The sequence below is a fragment of the Pogoniulus pusillus genome, chromosome 22 (assembly GCF_015220805.1).
Source record: "Pogoniulus pusillus isolate bPogPus1 chromosome 22, bPogPus1.pri, whole genome shotgun sequence".
Classification (NCBI taxonomy): Eukaryota; Metazoa; Chordata; class Aves; order Piciformes; family Lybiidae; genus Pogoniulus; species Pogoniulus pusillus.
The window spans coordinates 21,841,501-21,856,541 of record NC_087285.1 but is presented as its reverse complement, the minus strand read 5'-3'; the positions used below and the strand labels follow the sequence as shown (position 1 = coordinate 21,856,541).

Here is a 15,041-nt window from a genome sequence, read left to right as displayed (position 1 = left end):
TTCACCAGTGCCACTGTGGGCACTGCTGGGTGGGCAAAAATCAGGGAGAGAGGTAAGAGGCTTGCAAAGACAGGGTGGTGTGTTGGGGGGCTCCTGTCTGGGAAGACTTTCTATAGGGATGAATGGCTTAAACCTGACTTCTGTGCTTATGCCTGTAGTCTCTACCTGCCTGCAGTCCTGTGAGTTAAGGCTTGAAAGAAGCAATCTCCTCTATCAGACTGCTGTGGACACAGCCCAGCTGGATCTGCTTTCAACTCAGTCCGGCGTCTGCCAGTGTTTAAAGTGTTCCAAATCCCAGGTAGGTAAAGCTCTTGAGAGGTTAAGGAGAAGGAGGACCATGGTGAGAGCAGTGTTCAGAAGGCACACTGTGCCTTGCCATAGCAGAACAAAGCCTCTTCCCTAACATTCAGCTGGGATCAGGCCTGCATAGGATCTGGGGCTGCTGCTTGTCACTCACTGAGACTGGGACCTATTTAGTCTCTTCAGCCTCCCTGAAAATCACTCTTAGATTTGAAGGACAGAAAAGACTCAGGATGAGTGTAAGGGAAGCCCTCACTCTTGTTAGCACTTGCTAAGGGCTCTGTGTAAGTCCCCAGTTTCTCTTCCTTTCCTTGCTGGAAGCAGAGCTGTGAAGCAGCTTGCTTTCATCTTGGCAATTCCTGTTTTGAAGTGGTGTCCTGGGATAAGGGCTTTTCATTTCTTTTGAAGATGCTCCTGGAAAAAAACCTCATTAGAGGAAGTGCAGTTACAAATTGCTGGGGCTCTTGTGATTTCACACTGCCTTGCAGGCCATCCTCCTGCATCACAGCTTTGCTCTCTGCCTTGCTGTGCAGTGCCAGGGTATTTGCCAGCCTGAGGCAGCCCAAACAGACATGAAATATTTAATGGGGAGGGGATTTAGTCTTTGCCTTTTCCCTTGCTGTGTAGTTTGACAAGCTTGTGAGTCCTACAGATGAGTCCTTTCCAGGTGCTGGCTGTGCTGGCTGTGTGGCATGGGCTGTAGGAGTCTTCATCGGGGTCAGTGCTGGGCCCAGTGCTGTTGAACGAACATCTTTGTCAGTGACAAAATCTGCAGATAGCACCAACCTCTGTGGCACAGTTGACTTGCTAGAGGGCAGAGATCCCTCCAGAGGGACCTGGACAGGCTGTAGTTGTGTGCCCAGGCCAACCTCATGACATCGAACAAGGCTAAGTGTAAGGTCCTGCACCTGTGTGGGCACAATCCCAAGCATAACTCCAGGCTGGGTGGGGAATGGCTGAGAGCAGCCCTGAGGAACAGGACCTGGGGGCCTGGGCTGATGAAAAGCTCCACAGGAGCCTGCAGTGAGAGTGCAGCCCAGACACAACCCTGTGCAAGGGAGGGGGTTCTGCCCCTTTGCTCAGCTCTCTTGAGACCTCACTTGGAGTCATGTGTGCAGTTCTGGAGCCCCCAGCACAAGGACATGGAACTGTTGGAGCCAGTGCAGAGGAGGCCACCAAGATGCTCAGAGGGCTGCAGCAGCTCTGCTCTGAGGACAGGCTGAGAGAGTTGGGGCTGTGCAGCCTGGAGAAGAAAAGGCTTGGAGGAGACCTTGGAGTGGCCTTCCAGTATCTGAAGGGGGCTGCAGAAAGGCTGGAGAGGGACTATTGACAAGGTCTTGTGGTGACAGGAGGAGGAGGAATGGGTTTGAACTGGCAGAGGGGAGATTGGACCTGGATGTTAGGAAAGGGTTCTTGACAGTGAGGGTGGTGAGACACTGGCACAGGTTGCTCAGAGAGGTTGTGGAGCACAGAATCACCCAGTGTGATCTTTGATCATATTGTGTGATTCTGTGCTCCACAACCTTCCTAGAGGTGTTCAAGGCCAGGTTGGATGAGGCCTTGAGCAACCTGTTCTGGTGGGAGGTGTCCCTGCCTATGGCAGGGGGTTGGAACTGGCTGAGCTTTGGGGTCCCTTCCAACCTAAACCATTCCATGATTTGTCTGCTCTTTCTGTGAAGGCAGGGGAAATGCAGGAGGGGGAATGCCTTATTTAGCACTCAGATCCTGCTTGAGCAGAGCCCTGAGCTGTGGATCTGAAGCACACAGATGCTCTCCAGAGCCTTACAGGAGCTACTCATCGTTTGAAAGCAAAGAACACAATGAAAAGCTCTGAGCTGAGCCACGCTGCTTCTCACCTCACGGTGACCCACGTCTCTGGTGCTTCCCCTCATTGCTCATCTTACAGTGTATTGCTCTCCAGCCTGCCTTGAAGAGCAGCCCTTGGGCAGGAAGCTGATGTGAGAGGTGGGAGGCTGTTTTAAAAGGCACTGTGAGACTGGGGTTGGCCCTGAAGGCACAGCAAGAGGCAGGAGTGTGGCTGGCAGGAGGGGAGAGGCTGGACTCATGGGTAGGTTTGGAGCTCTCTGCGTGTGATGCACCGAAATGAAGCAGTGCCAAGGGAATCAGTGCTCGTCAGTCCCTCTCTGCCTGCCTGTGCTTGAGAAGTGGATTTTGTGGTCAGCTTAAATTCTGAGCCTGATGAAAGAGAACCTATCAGGTGGTCTCTGTAGCTGTGGTTCATACATCAGTTAAAATGTCAGTAAGAGAAAAGAATCATTTCTTCAACAGAAGTGATTCTGGCTTTGGGTGAGAGCAACTCAGGGCATGCATGAAAGCTTTGCTGGTCACCCAGGCAGTGCTCTGAGCTTGAGAGGTTCTTCAGGGGCATTGCTCCCTACTCTCAGGCTGTGGAGGAAGAGAGGATTATTCTGGGCGTGTTCTTGAGCATTTCAAGTACAGCAGGGTGCAAGGCAACGTGGCTTTGATCAGCAGAAGTTGTTAGCCCGAACTCATTGTGACTGAGAGCTGGAAAGAAGCTGTTGTGACTTCAAAAAGGAGTAAGAAATGTCTGATTTGATAAAACTTGGTTTATTCCAAAAGGGCTGAGATAAACACACTGGAATTTATTCCCTCTACATGAAAGTAATTAGCTGGAATTACACCATTTGAAATTTGGTCCAGAGGAGATAAAAAATTGGCCACCTCTTAGGGAAGAGAATGTTTAAGCCTGTTGTAGTTTAACTTGAGCATAATAAAACATAATGAGACAATGGCATGGAGATGGGGTATTAAAAAATGAAATGAAGCCCCCAGCTTGCAAACAGGCTCCTCTCTAGACACATTTTGTGTGTGTGATTGCACTGCAAGGTCTTCTCATTTGGGTTAAATGAGGTCTGTACATTCATACACACAGCAGCTCTGCTCAGTAAGGATGGGTTCATGGCCACAGCGTCTGACACATCTACCATCCCCTGTCTGCTGACAGCAAAAGTGGGAGCAAAAAGAGGGTTTAGGACTCTCTGGGTAGCTGCAGTTCAGTTCTGTGTTGAGCTGTTAGGGTCAAAATGACAGGGGGGGAAAAAAAAAAAAGCCCTTTGCCCACTGTCTGTGGGAAGCACAGAAGGGTCTGGGTTGGAAGACACCTCCAAAGGTCATGCAGTCCAACCCCCTCTGCAGTCAGCAGGAGCATCCTCACCCTGGATCAGGTTTCCCAGAGCATACTGCTCATGGGTTTGAGCACTGGAACTGGCCTGTGAGTTTGTTAGAAAGCAGCATCTGCACAGCAGCAGGGCAGCTAGCAAGGCTAAGCAGAAGCTTTGAGAGCAAAACTGGACAGATAATAATCTCAAGTGATGGCTTTGCTGGTGAACCAAGCTGTTGCCAGAGCGGTGAGCATGCTTCTGGTTGTGCCAGGTGTACAGAAGGAGCAAAGAGTGAGAACACTGTGCCTGAAAGCAACTCTTCCTCTAGATCTGTGATTTCTGCCTTTCTGAAGTTCCCTCCTTTGTGTCCTGAGCTCGGAGCACTGTGCTCTCCCCTTTTGTTAGTTTGCATGCTGCTAATGAGATTTATTTTCTCTCCTTCCTTCTCCCCATCCTGATTATTTTGGTTTCATGCTGTGGCAAATAAATTTTCCTTTGTAGCTTAAGAAAGTTGAAAACAAATTCCAACAGTATTTAGTATTTCACAGCTCTGGTAACTCGAAACCTGCTCGACCATGCAGTAAAACAGCAAAGCCACCCTTAGAATGACAATGAAAAGGCTAAAGAAGCATTATTATGTTCCCCCCCCCCCCCCCCCCCTCCTCCCCCTTCCTTTTCTCCTCTTGCCTGGCAGGACTCCCACTGCATAACCACGCAGTTCCAGCAGCAGTTGAGAGAAATGGGTCTGGAAAGTAAACTCATCCCCTCAGCGTGGAGCTGCGAGGTTAACACCCTGGGGTTTTTCTTCACATTTGATGTTCTGGTTTCCTAAACGTGGGCACCAGGCTCCACCAGCTGCCCAAATCAGAGCCTGTTGTTAATGCAAATACCCTTGTATGGACACTGAATAGGTGGATGATGACATTTGCATACATGGAGAGCTTCATGTGCAACCACGGGGCAGGGTTTTTGCCGAGCTGCGTGAGTTTGCCAATCCATCCTCCCTTTGCTTCAGAGCAGAGCTTTTTCTTTACAGCCATTCCCCTTTGCACACAGCAGATTCTTTCCAGCAGTCTCTTCCTGCCACGCAGCCTAAAGAGGGTCCCATCCGCTCAGTGACCCACAGCAGCGACACTTTATTGCACAGGAGGTTTCTGGTGCCGGCTGCTGCTGGCCATAGTTTCCCTCCAGGGTCAGACCGCTTGTGTCCTCCACGGGCTCCTGGCCTCTCGGAGCGATCTGTCGTAGGGGAGAGTGGCGAAAAAAGAGTTCTTCAGCTGGCAGTTGATGAAGAGCACAATGAGTGTCACGGTCAGGAGCAGAAAGAAAAACATGATGATGTAAGTCACCAGGTCTGGCTTATTTATCTCCCCTTCTTTTAGCACCCTGGCCGTGGACATGTAAAAAGCAGAGGAGCTCACGGGTCTCGGAGTGCCGCTCAGGTAGGGCGTGTTGGTCTGAATGATCAGGTGAGCTTCAGTGGCACTGGTTGAATTTAGCAGTTCACTGTACATGGTCTTGCTTAAATATCCTCCACGGGGCAAGCCAAGCAGGAGCGAAATGCAGTCAGTGTCTGGCATGGGAAAGAAGTAATGTTTCTGCTTGTAAGAGGCTGGAAACCAGCCGCATGTTGTCTACGAGCAAATGAATTCCCTCCCGCGGCTCACTGACTTTCTTTGCTCTCTTCTCGGCTGCTATTCACAACGTTCATCCATAAAGAGTAAGCAAAAATGAAACGGGTACCTTATCTCCTGGCCCTGCTTCCCCCAGCACACCTCCTTTGGGGCGATGCTCTGGATCATCTGCTGCTCAGCCGGCACGGGCTGGGAGCTCCGGGAGTCGGCTGGGAGCCCTGTTCCACCCGCATGGATAAAGGTTCTGCCTGCCCCGGCTCCGGAGCTGGGGGAGAGGAGAGAGGGCTCTGGCTGGCAGAGCTCACTGGCCCTGAAGGGAAGGCACGATGGGCTTCCAGCCGGCTTTCGGGAGCAGGATGCACACAAATCCAGGGTTAAATGGCATCCGCGGGGAGAGGCGGCTGCTGCTTCCAGATCCAACTGGGTTTGTCGATGCGGGGCTCTTCCTCGGCAGGCTCCGTGCTGTTGAAATCCTGAGGCTCTGAAGCATCAGTTGACTTTCTTAATCCTAGTTAGCAGCAGCCTCCGAAGCTAGTGTTAAGAGGCTGAGCTTTCTGCTCGCGTTCCCAGGCACTCCTTTGGATTGCTCGGAGGGGATAAAAGGAAATTAAAAAGATCAATCAGAATTGGCCAAGTCCCTTTGGTGGTTAAAGAAGAAACACCGAACAAAAGAAAAGCCTCCCTAGGAGTGGGAGAGTGCTCAGATCTTTGGACACCTCCCCTCTGCCCCGGGCTCAGCTGAGCCGTGAGGTGGGACTGTGCAGGATTCTCTCAAACATGACTTTCCTCCCCTCCGACAGCAGCTCCAGCGCAGCGTCACTGGGTACCGTGGGAAGCGGAGAACTGCGCGCTGCTGCCGACCAGCTCCGCAGCCCGCGGTGCGTCTGCCAGGGACACGATGCTCAATGGGAAGAGATCGGCTGATAAATCCCCGTGAGTGCCTGAGCCTCCGGCTAGAGGTTCTGAGCTGGGGAGGGTAGCAGAGAATGGGACAAAAAGAAGCAAATTACATCAAACCCTTTCTTTCCTCCTCAAGCCCTTTATTGTTAAAATCAAGTGTAATTAGAAATGTCTTCCTCCTTTTCTTTTCGCTCTGTCTGCTCCCCAGCACCCTTTCCAGCCTGACAATTAGCATGTTAATTTATTTTTCTCATCAAACCTCTTTTATGCTGCTATTAGCTGCTGGCTGCTCGCCAGCCCTCTCTCCCAGCCCTCTCTCCCATGCGTCAGATGAGCTCCGCCGCTGCTTTTCTTCTCCTGCTCTGCAACTTGGCGAAGGGGCGAGGGGCAGCGCTGGGGGTTAGATGGGCGAGGAAGTGAGGAGCAGTGGGTAACTGGGCAGGGGAAGGGGTGAGACACTTCCCCCGGCCCCGAGGTGCTGATCCAAGCGAGTGCTAAAGCTGCTTACGCTGAGATACTGCAGCCCACGGTCCCCAGTGGCTAAACGTTTCGCTTAGCATGGTAAATGTTTCTGCTGGGAGAGCGGGAACGAGGAGAGGAGAAATCCTCTGGCCATAGAGGTTTCATTCATTGCGAATCAAGTCCCTGCTGCGTGGCAGCCCCCTCTGAGGCGCTGGGCGGGATGCTCCTCATCTGCCGCGCTCCACTTAAACCCCTTCGCCTCCAGCAGCCCTGCTGGGGCAAGGGAAGGTTAGAATCGTAGGATCGTTTAGGGTCAAAAAGACCTTTAAGATCATCAGCTCCATCTGTGAACCCGGCACTGCCAGGTCACCACCAAACCGTGTCCCACAGCACCACATCCACAGGGGTTTCCAGCTGTGACATCCCTGATGGCTTCCTTCTGCAGCTGTCCTCAGGAAGTCACTACTTGCCCGTTTACCTCCAAGTCTGGGGGACCTTCCAAATTCACAGGGACAGCTGCCTCTAAGGCCTTCCTGAGTTTCACTTCTTTCTCTCTCTTTTAAAAGCTATTTTTACCCCACTTTCCAGGTCAAGCTGATTCTCCCAGAGACATCTCTCCAGGATGGCTGGGAGGGCTTTCCCTGCCTCTACTTAATGCTTCTCCTGGGGCCAGGCCTCCTGCCCGCAGAGCCCCAGGACCTGCACCTATTTACTCTGTGTGGGTTCAAAGAACAGGCCACCGAGGCAGGCAGCCAGCACGGGGGTTGGAAAAGTCAACAGAGCCATAAAAAAAAGCTAATACAGTTTGCAACTGTTTTACCTCCCCTGTCTCCTTGAAACCAGAGAGTCTGGGAGCAGCAGCACAGCATGGGTGTCTGGAGGGATGGATGTCTTCCCAGGACCATCCCCTCTTCAGCTCATCACTCCCTGAACTGGTTTTGAGTTTAACCAAATTCTGCATCCTTGTTTTTGCTTTCTTGTTTTTGCTTTCTTGCTTTGATTAGCCTGTAGGAAAGGCAGGAAGGCATCTGGGGGCTGAATGCTATAAATCACAGGGAGAGCTTCACATCCTTGGGTTAAAAGTTGGTTATAAGCAGCTCCTCTGCAAACCTTTCCCAGCTCTGCAGGAGCAGGTGAGCTACCACAAAGGATGCATGTGTGTGCTGTGCTTGTGGGAGCCTTTTGTCCCTTCTCCCAAAGGTATTTTTGGAAGCCCTGCTTGATGGCTTGAAGCCAAACTGGACAGGGATGAGGAAGGGTGAGCTTTGCCAAGGTGGCTCTTTGGGCTGAGAAACCTGAGGCTCTTTAACCTGGAAGAGGGCAGGCTGAGAAGGGATCCTATAAATGCATATAGAATCATAGAATGCTTTAGGTTGGAAGGGACCTCAAAGCTCAGCCAGTTCCAACCCTCCTGCCATAGGCAGGGAAACCTCCCACTAGAACAGGTCACCCAAGGCCTCATCCAACCTGGCCTTCAACACCTCCCTGGGCAACCTGTGCCAGTGTCTCACCACCCTCACAGGAAAGAGCTTCTCCCTAAAATCCAATTTAAATCTCCCCTCTGCCAGTTCAAACCCATTCCTCCTCATCCTGTCATTACCAGACCTTGTCAATAGGTCCCTCCCCAGCCCTCTCCAGATGGTGGAAGGCCACTCCAAGGTCTCCCTGAAGCCTCCTCTTCTCCAGGCTGCAGAGCCCCAACTCTCCCAGCCTGTCCTCATGTATGTAAATATCTAAGAGTGGAGGTCTGAGCATGGGGCTGGGCTCTTGACTGTGGGGGGCAGCGAGAGGACAAAGAGCAATGGGAATGAACTAGAGCTCAGGAGAAACTTCTTTCCTGTGAGGGTGACTGAGCACTGGCACAGGCTGCCTGTGGAGATTGTGGAGTGTCCTTCTCTGGAGACCTTCATAACCCTCCTGGCCACGTTCCTGTGCAGCCTGCTCTAGGAGACCCTGCTTTAGCAGGGCAGTTGAACTGGGTGGTCTCCAGAGGTCCCTTGCAGCCTCTAGCATTCTGTGATTCTCCACCTCCTTCTGCCTCTCAAGCCTGTGGGGGAGCATTCCTCTGAGCCATCAAGGTGGAGGGGACAGTGACAGCGATGGGACAGTCCTGACGCCAGGAAGGGGGCAAAGGGGCTGTTTGCTCTGCCAGGTCAGTGCTCCCATACGACCTCATGTGTCTGAGGGTCTGCTCCCTGCAACCCTTCTGGGCCTCCTCTCTTCACCTTTCTCCATATAGAGGCTACACAAAGCCAGAAGCTTTATTTTTTCCCTTTTGCTGCTGCCAAACGTGCAGCAGCAACTTTCATTCCTGGAAAATCTGTTCTCTGCCCTGGAGGTGCAGTGGGTCAGCTCCAGCACCAGCCTTTGGGTTGAGGATCGTTGTTATCAGTCATGGTCCAACAGCTCTGTGGTGGGATAAATCCCGGGGGTGCTTTATAAGCTGCCTGTGTGTGCACAGGCTCAGGAGCTCAGAACCCCTCCTGCTTGCTGACTGAGGCTGATAGAGAAGCTGATGAGAAGCCTTGGGAGTAGTCAGCTGTGTTTTCTGCAGCAGTCTGTGCAGGCTTAATCTTAGATAAGCCAAACTCCTCTGAGTAGTTGCAGAAATAAGAGCTGATCCTTTGCTTTTCCTGCATTTGGAAAAGCATTTAAAATCCTGCCTTCCTTGGAATCTTTCCTCACTACCTGCTTCCCCCTCCCTTATTTAGTGGCTTTGTTGTTATTGTTCCCTGGTTTTCCTTTTTCCCCTCAGTGTTTCCATCCTTTAATGACTTTTTCCCCATGAAGTTTTTTCACGTGCACTGTCGCTGGTCCTGCAAGGACAGACACAGAGCCTCTGCCTCTGCCTCTGGCTGGGGTTTAACAGTGATTAACCTTGGAGTGTTGTAACTTCCTGCTGCCTTTGGAAGCCAGGTCACCGTTGCTGCCCCTGGTGCTGTCATGGGGACAGTCTCAGGGCTGAAAAGCCTCTCTGCCTACTTCCATCTCACCCTCCCCTATGGGGCACATCTTCCTCCTGCAGCTCCAGCTGGCCCCAGGGGTTTTAGTGATGTTCGTGGTGACTTGGTGGCAATTCTGGCCTGAGCTTGGTCCAGTCTTGCCACAGTGGTCTGAGTATGCAGCCTCCTGGGGTTCCCTGGCCACCTCCCATGGAAGCTGTCAAATGCCCTCAGCTGTGAAACTTGTGCTTATTGATTGCACTTAGAAAATCTGTCAGTGTGTGACAAGGGTTATTGTAGTCATCTAAAATCTTATTGCTTCTGGAACAGCTGCTCTTGCTTGGAACAGACAAATGGGGTTAACATCAGTGCCATGACTTTGTGGAAACAGACTGGCAGAGCTGGAAAGCCAGCATCAGTCAGGGGGACAACAGCCTCCTTGTCACAGCTACAGCAGTACTCATGGAACGAAAGCAAACAGCAACCCCTCAGATCTCAGCCCCTTGAGATAATTGCAGTTCCCCTCAGTAAAGTCAATCTTCACTTGGTCTTTAACCTGGCCAAAGAAAGTGGCATTCCCAAGGACTGTTTGTTGTTGAGGTGGTGCAGGAGGATGTTACTCAGTCATGTCCCTTGCTTAGACAGAGGCAAACACATTCCTGCTGTATTTGAGTTAGTTCTGAATTGGGGTACAGTGGTGGGATCAGAATTCCTGCCCTCTCCTCAGCAGTTGGAGCTCTGAGAACAGCCAGCTAAAGGGCTTCTAACTTTGGTTAACAGCGCAGGTCTCTGACTTGCTATCACTTAACTCATTGCTGAACGTTTGGGTAGAGAGAAAGTTTGTGAGCAGAGAGAAATTGCTATGCTGGGATCTGAAAGAGGAAGGTTGTGAAGCTTCTGAAAGGCTGCATCAGTCCAGCCATTAATTATGGCTGCTCATTAATTACAGCAGATGCTCTGCCATTGAATCTCAATAACCCATCCTCTGAACTGAGCTCCAGCAGGGCAACAGTGACGTGAGGGGACTGTCCCTTTGAGAACGCTGAGGTTTTATCTCTCATGCACCCATATCTTAAGTAAGGGAAACAGCTGATGAAGAAACTCCTCCTTTAGGAGATCAAAGCCATCAAATGCTGTTCACTCCCTTTCCAGGTTTATAGCTACAGGATTCCCTCCCTCTAACTGTCTACAGCAGTTTAGAGCTCTAACTGTTCCCCAGGACAGCCTGCCCTTGTGGTTGGCTGCAGACTCATGTGCTGCTGTGTCAGCAACCTACAAGAGAGAAATCCCTAGAACAAAACCTGGCATTTCTCCTGCACCCTGTTCAGCCTCACCTTCAGTATCTCCAGGGATGAGGCCTCAGCTCTCTCCATGGGCAACCTGTTGCAGTGTTCCACCACCCTCAAGGTGCAGGACCTGTTCCTAGCATCCAATCTCAATCTGCTCTGCTCTAGTTTGAAGCCACTGCTCCTTGTCCTGTCCCTGCAGGCTCTCTGCAGCCTTCTTACAGCCCCTTCAGGTACTGGCAGGCTACTGTTAGGTCTCCCTGGAGCCTTCTCTTCTCCAGGCTGCACACCCCCAGCTCCCTCAGCCTGTCCTCATAGCAGAGCTGCTCCAACCTTCTGAGCATTTTCCTGTCCTCCTCTGGACTGGCTCCATCAGGTCCATGTCCTTCCTGTGCTGCGGGCTCCAGAGCTGGACACAGCCCTGCAGGTGAGGTCTGTTTGTTGATCCAACTTGCATATTGATACAAAATATTTGGCTGTGGTTTTTGCCAGCTTTCACTGGAGTCTGTGACTCTTCCACTGCCACCTTATTCCTGGAGCTCTTGTCATTGTTTTGGCCTGCCTGGTGTATCACAGGTCAGGGTGGTACCCCCACCCCTGCAGCCTGACCCTGCACATCTTTTCAGCTGCTGACAGATTTCCATGGAGGTCCTTCTCCTTTTGACATTTTAGAAAGCTCTGACAGGCTGCAAACATCCACCAATATTTGTAATGGTTATTTAGAGAGTCAAGTGTTTGGGCATGCTTGCAAATACCACTGGGCAGCTCTCTGCGTGTGTAGGTGCCTAAATTGCTGAGAAAAAGGAACCATCTGGTGTCTCTGGACTTGGATCCAGAGAAAATATGCATGCTAGGGAAACGAAGAGCATTCAGGCACGTACTTGATGGTTCGTTCAGCTCTTATTGTCTCTCTCTATTGTGAGGAGGAAGAACTTACAAAAGGCTCTGAGAGGCTCCGATACCTCTGTGCTGTCTGCAAGTGTTTTACAGCTGAAGTCACAGCAGATCGGCTGGAAAAATCCATGTATTTTGTATTCTGCCTTCCACTTCTAACGTCCTCTGGAGTTCTGCTTTACAGCATAAGTGATGGCTTACCTAGAGCCCAAAGAGCAGTGCAGATTGCTTCCAAGTTAAGTTCTGGAATCGCTTCTGAGCTGGTCAGGCTGCTTCCCTGCCTTGAAGGTTTGGGTTTCTTCCACCTTCTTCTAACAGGATTTCAGATTTGGCCTTTTAATTGATATGAAATTCCTGGGTTGACTCTAAGAGAGGGCCTGGCCTCAGCCTGCTGGAGTACAAACCATTCTGATGGCAGAAATCAGCCCTGCTCTGTGCATGCCTTTGCTCAGCATGGCAGAGAGAAGCCTGAGTACCTGAATGCAGAATCCCTCCTGGTTTGTGGGCGGTGTGAGGGCTGCAGAGCAACACAGAATCCTCCCACCCACAGCAGAGCACCATCTCCTGCCCCATTTGGGAGGATCTGGGTAGCTCCCACTGGGAGGCTGCCAGTGTTTTGAGGGGGTTATCTTTGGCTAAGTGAACCCTGAGAAAGACTGGACAAAAGCCAGTTCTAAATGGAGTTGTTCCAGCTTCAGCCTGGGATGGGATTAGTAAAATCAACACCAGTTTCATAGGCTCAGTGACACAGAATGCTTTGGGTCAGAAGGGACCTTTAAATGTGAGGTAGCCCAACCCCCATGCAGAGCCATCTGCAGCTAGAGCAGGTCACTCAGAGCCCAAACAGCCTGACCTGGAATGGTTCTGGGGCTGGGACATCTCCCACCTCTCCGGACAGCCTGGGCCAGGGTCTCATCAACTTTGGCATAAAAAATGTATTCCTTCTCTCCAGTCTGAGCCTCCCTCTTAGTTTCAAACCATCACCTCTTGTCCTGTCACAACAGGCTCTGCTTAAAGCTCTACCCCCAGCTTCCTGGTTGGCCTCTTAAGGTACTGAAAGGCCACCAGGTGGTCTCCCTGGTGACTTCTGTTCTTCAGGCTGAACACCTCCAGTGCTTCAAGCTTGGCCTCGCAGCAGAGCCCTTCCAGCCTTTGCATCAGTGATGTGTACTCTGCTCCTGCTCCAACAGGTCTGTGCTGTGCTTGAGGATTCCAGGGCTGGAGAAGCCCCTCCCTGCCCCTGGGATCAGCGCAGGGCACAGATGGCTCTGGGCTGGCAGTGCCCAGTGCCAGCTGCTGTCCAGCTTTTCACCCACCAGCACCCCAAGTCCTTCTGCTCCCCAGCGCTTCACCTCCAGCCTGTGCTGATACTGAGAGTTGCCCTGACCCAGGTGCAGGACCCTGCACTTGTCTCTGATGAAGCCCACGAGGTTGGCACCATTTGGGCAGTGACTCTGACCACAGGACAGTGCATTGCTGCCGAACCTGTTCCCTGCCCACCCTCCCGTGGTGCTTCCTGCCAGAGGCGATGAGATCCTGACGGATGCTGGGCCAGTTCCCCGACTTGCACACTGTCAGTCAGGGAGAGAGCCAAGTGCTCGCCCACTCTCTGAGCCGTTTGGTTCCTGGCTGACACCCGCAGGAGCACATCACATGTCTGGTGGAGCAGAATCAGAGCTGCTCTCCTCTTCACTCCAGGGAAGAAAAAGCCCCAAGGACTCTCAACTCTATAATCGCTTCCTATAAACTAAATTACTTTGTCTGTCTTAATACTGTCACACTTCTGTTCTGCAGCGAGCTGCTCCTTCCATCTGTGTGCATAACTCTCATCTTCTCTACACCTACTCTATGTACTCTCAGGTGTCAAAATCCAGCCTCAATCATTCCTGTCATTCCTCTCTTGTTCCTGCCAGGAGAGCAGGCAAACCACCAGCGCTCCTCAGACCTCCTTGGAGCCTTGCTGGGCTCTCCTCGCAGAGCTTACACAAAACAGGACGTGGCTGAGGCTTGGGTTGTGGCTTTGTCACCCCCAATTTTCTGCTTCTCCCTCTGGTTTTGTTGCTGTGTGAGCCTTGCTTCCATCATGACTGCTGCTGCAACAAAGCAGAGCTTCAGGAGATCTCCACCTTCCCCAGCCCCTCTGGAACGTGCCTTGCTGTTTCTCCTCGAGTAATTCAGTGTGACTCATGCTTTGTTCCCTGACACAATTCCTTTGCACCCATTTGCAGAGTACTGCTCAGACAATGGAGCTTGCTTACTCCAGCCACTGTCTCCTGGAGTGAGGCAGTGCAATTGCTGTTCTCTTCCATAAAGCAGCTGCAGAACGCTGTGGTGACCCACCAAGGAGGACCACATCCCATTTCATGTCATCACATCTCAGGGGGATAAAAAACCCAGAAAGCCTCTTGGCAGCTGTGCATCCTCAGAGTTTGGTGTGACTGTGCCTCTGCTGCCCAGCCTTGATTTGCTGCTCTCAAAATGAGGCTGTGGAGCCTTCAGGAATTCTTCCTCTTGCTGTCATAGAATCAAGCAGGTTAGAAGAGGCTTCCAAGCTCACCCAGTCCAACCTAGCACCCAGCCCTGGCCGAGCAACCAGAACATGGTACTAAGTGCCCCAGCCAGGCTTGGCTTCAGCACCTCCAGGGATGGTGACTTCACCACCTCCCTGGGCAGCCCATTCCAATGCCAATCACTCTCTCTGGCAGGAACTTCCTCCTAACATCCAGCCTAGATCTCCCCTGGCACAGCTTGAGACTGTGTCCCCTTGTTCTGTTGCTGGATGCCTGGCAGCAGAGCCCAACCCCACCTGGCTACAGCCTCCCTGCAGGCAGCTGCAGACAGCAATGAGCTCTGCCCTGAGCCTCCTCTGCTGCAGGCTGCACACCCCCAGCTCCCTCAGCCTCTCCTCACAGGGCTGTGCTCCAGGCCCCTCTCTGAAGTCAGTCTCTTACTGATGGTGCTGCAGAGGTTTGTGTCAGGGGCTGCATTGCTTATTGTGTCTTGTATAGATTCCTCCTCCTCTCCCACAGCTACTCTCTGTAGAATTTCTTGTCTCTGCTCCAGATTCCAGCCTGTCCATCCATCCTGGGCAACCTGATCTAGCTGAGGATGCCCCTGCCTACAGCTGAGAGGGTTGGGCTAAACGACCTTTGGAGATCTCTTCCAACCCAGACCATTCTGTGGTTCTAAATTCAGAGCTGGATGAATGTTGCTGTCTGCAGCTACCTGAAGGGGCATTGTGGAGAGGCTGCTGCTGGGCTCTTCTCACAGGGAACTGGAGGCAGAACAAGGGGGAATGGCCTCAGGCCGAGCCTGGGGAGGTTTAGATTGGACATGAGGAAAAAGTTTTTCATGGAGAGAGTGGTCAGGGCCTGGAATGAGCTGCCCAGGGAGGTGCTGGAGTCACCCAGCCTGGATGTCTTTAAGAGTGGTTTGGATGTGGTGCTTGGGGCTATGGTTGAAGGTGAATCTTGTAGAGCA

At 51.9% G+C, this 15,041-nt stretch overlaps 1 protein-coding gene across 1 annotated transcript; it reads right to left on the bottom strand.

The window, feature by feature from the left end:
* Positions 1 to 4,101: 4,101 nt before the first annotated feature.
* On the bottom strand, positions 4,102 to 6,383 carry SMIM32 (small integral membrane protein 32). Its single transcript, XM_064162168.1, has one exon. It carries the CDS (start codon positions 5,021 to 5,023, stop codon positions 4,637 to 4,639), a length of 387 nt encoding a protein of 128 aa, XP_064018238.1. The 5' UTR covers positions 5,024 to 6,383; the 3' UTR covers positions 4,102 to 4,636.
* Between the last annotated feature and the right edge of the window lie 8,658 nt (positions 6,384 to 15,041).

Coding starts and splice junctions, on each gene's coding strand:
- SMIM32 (XM_064162168.1), bottom strand. CDS start 5,023: ATGCCAGACACTGACTGCATTTCGCTCCTGCTTGGCTTGCCCCGTGGA.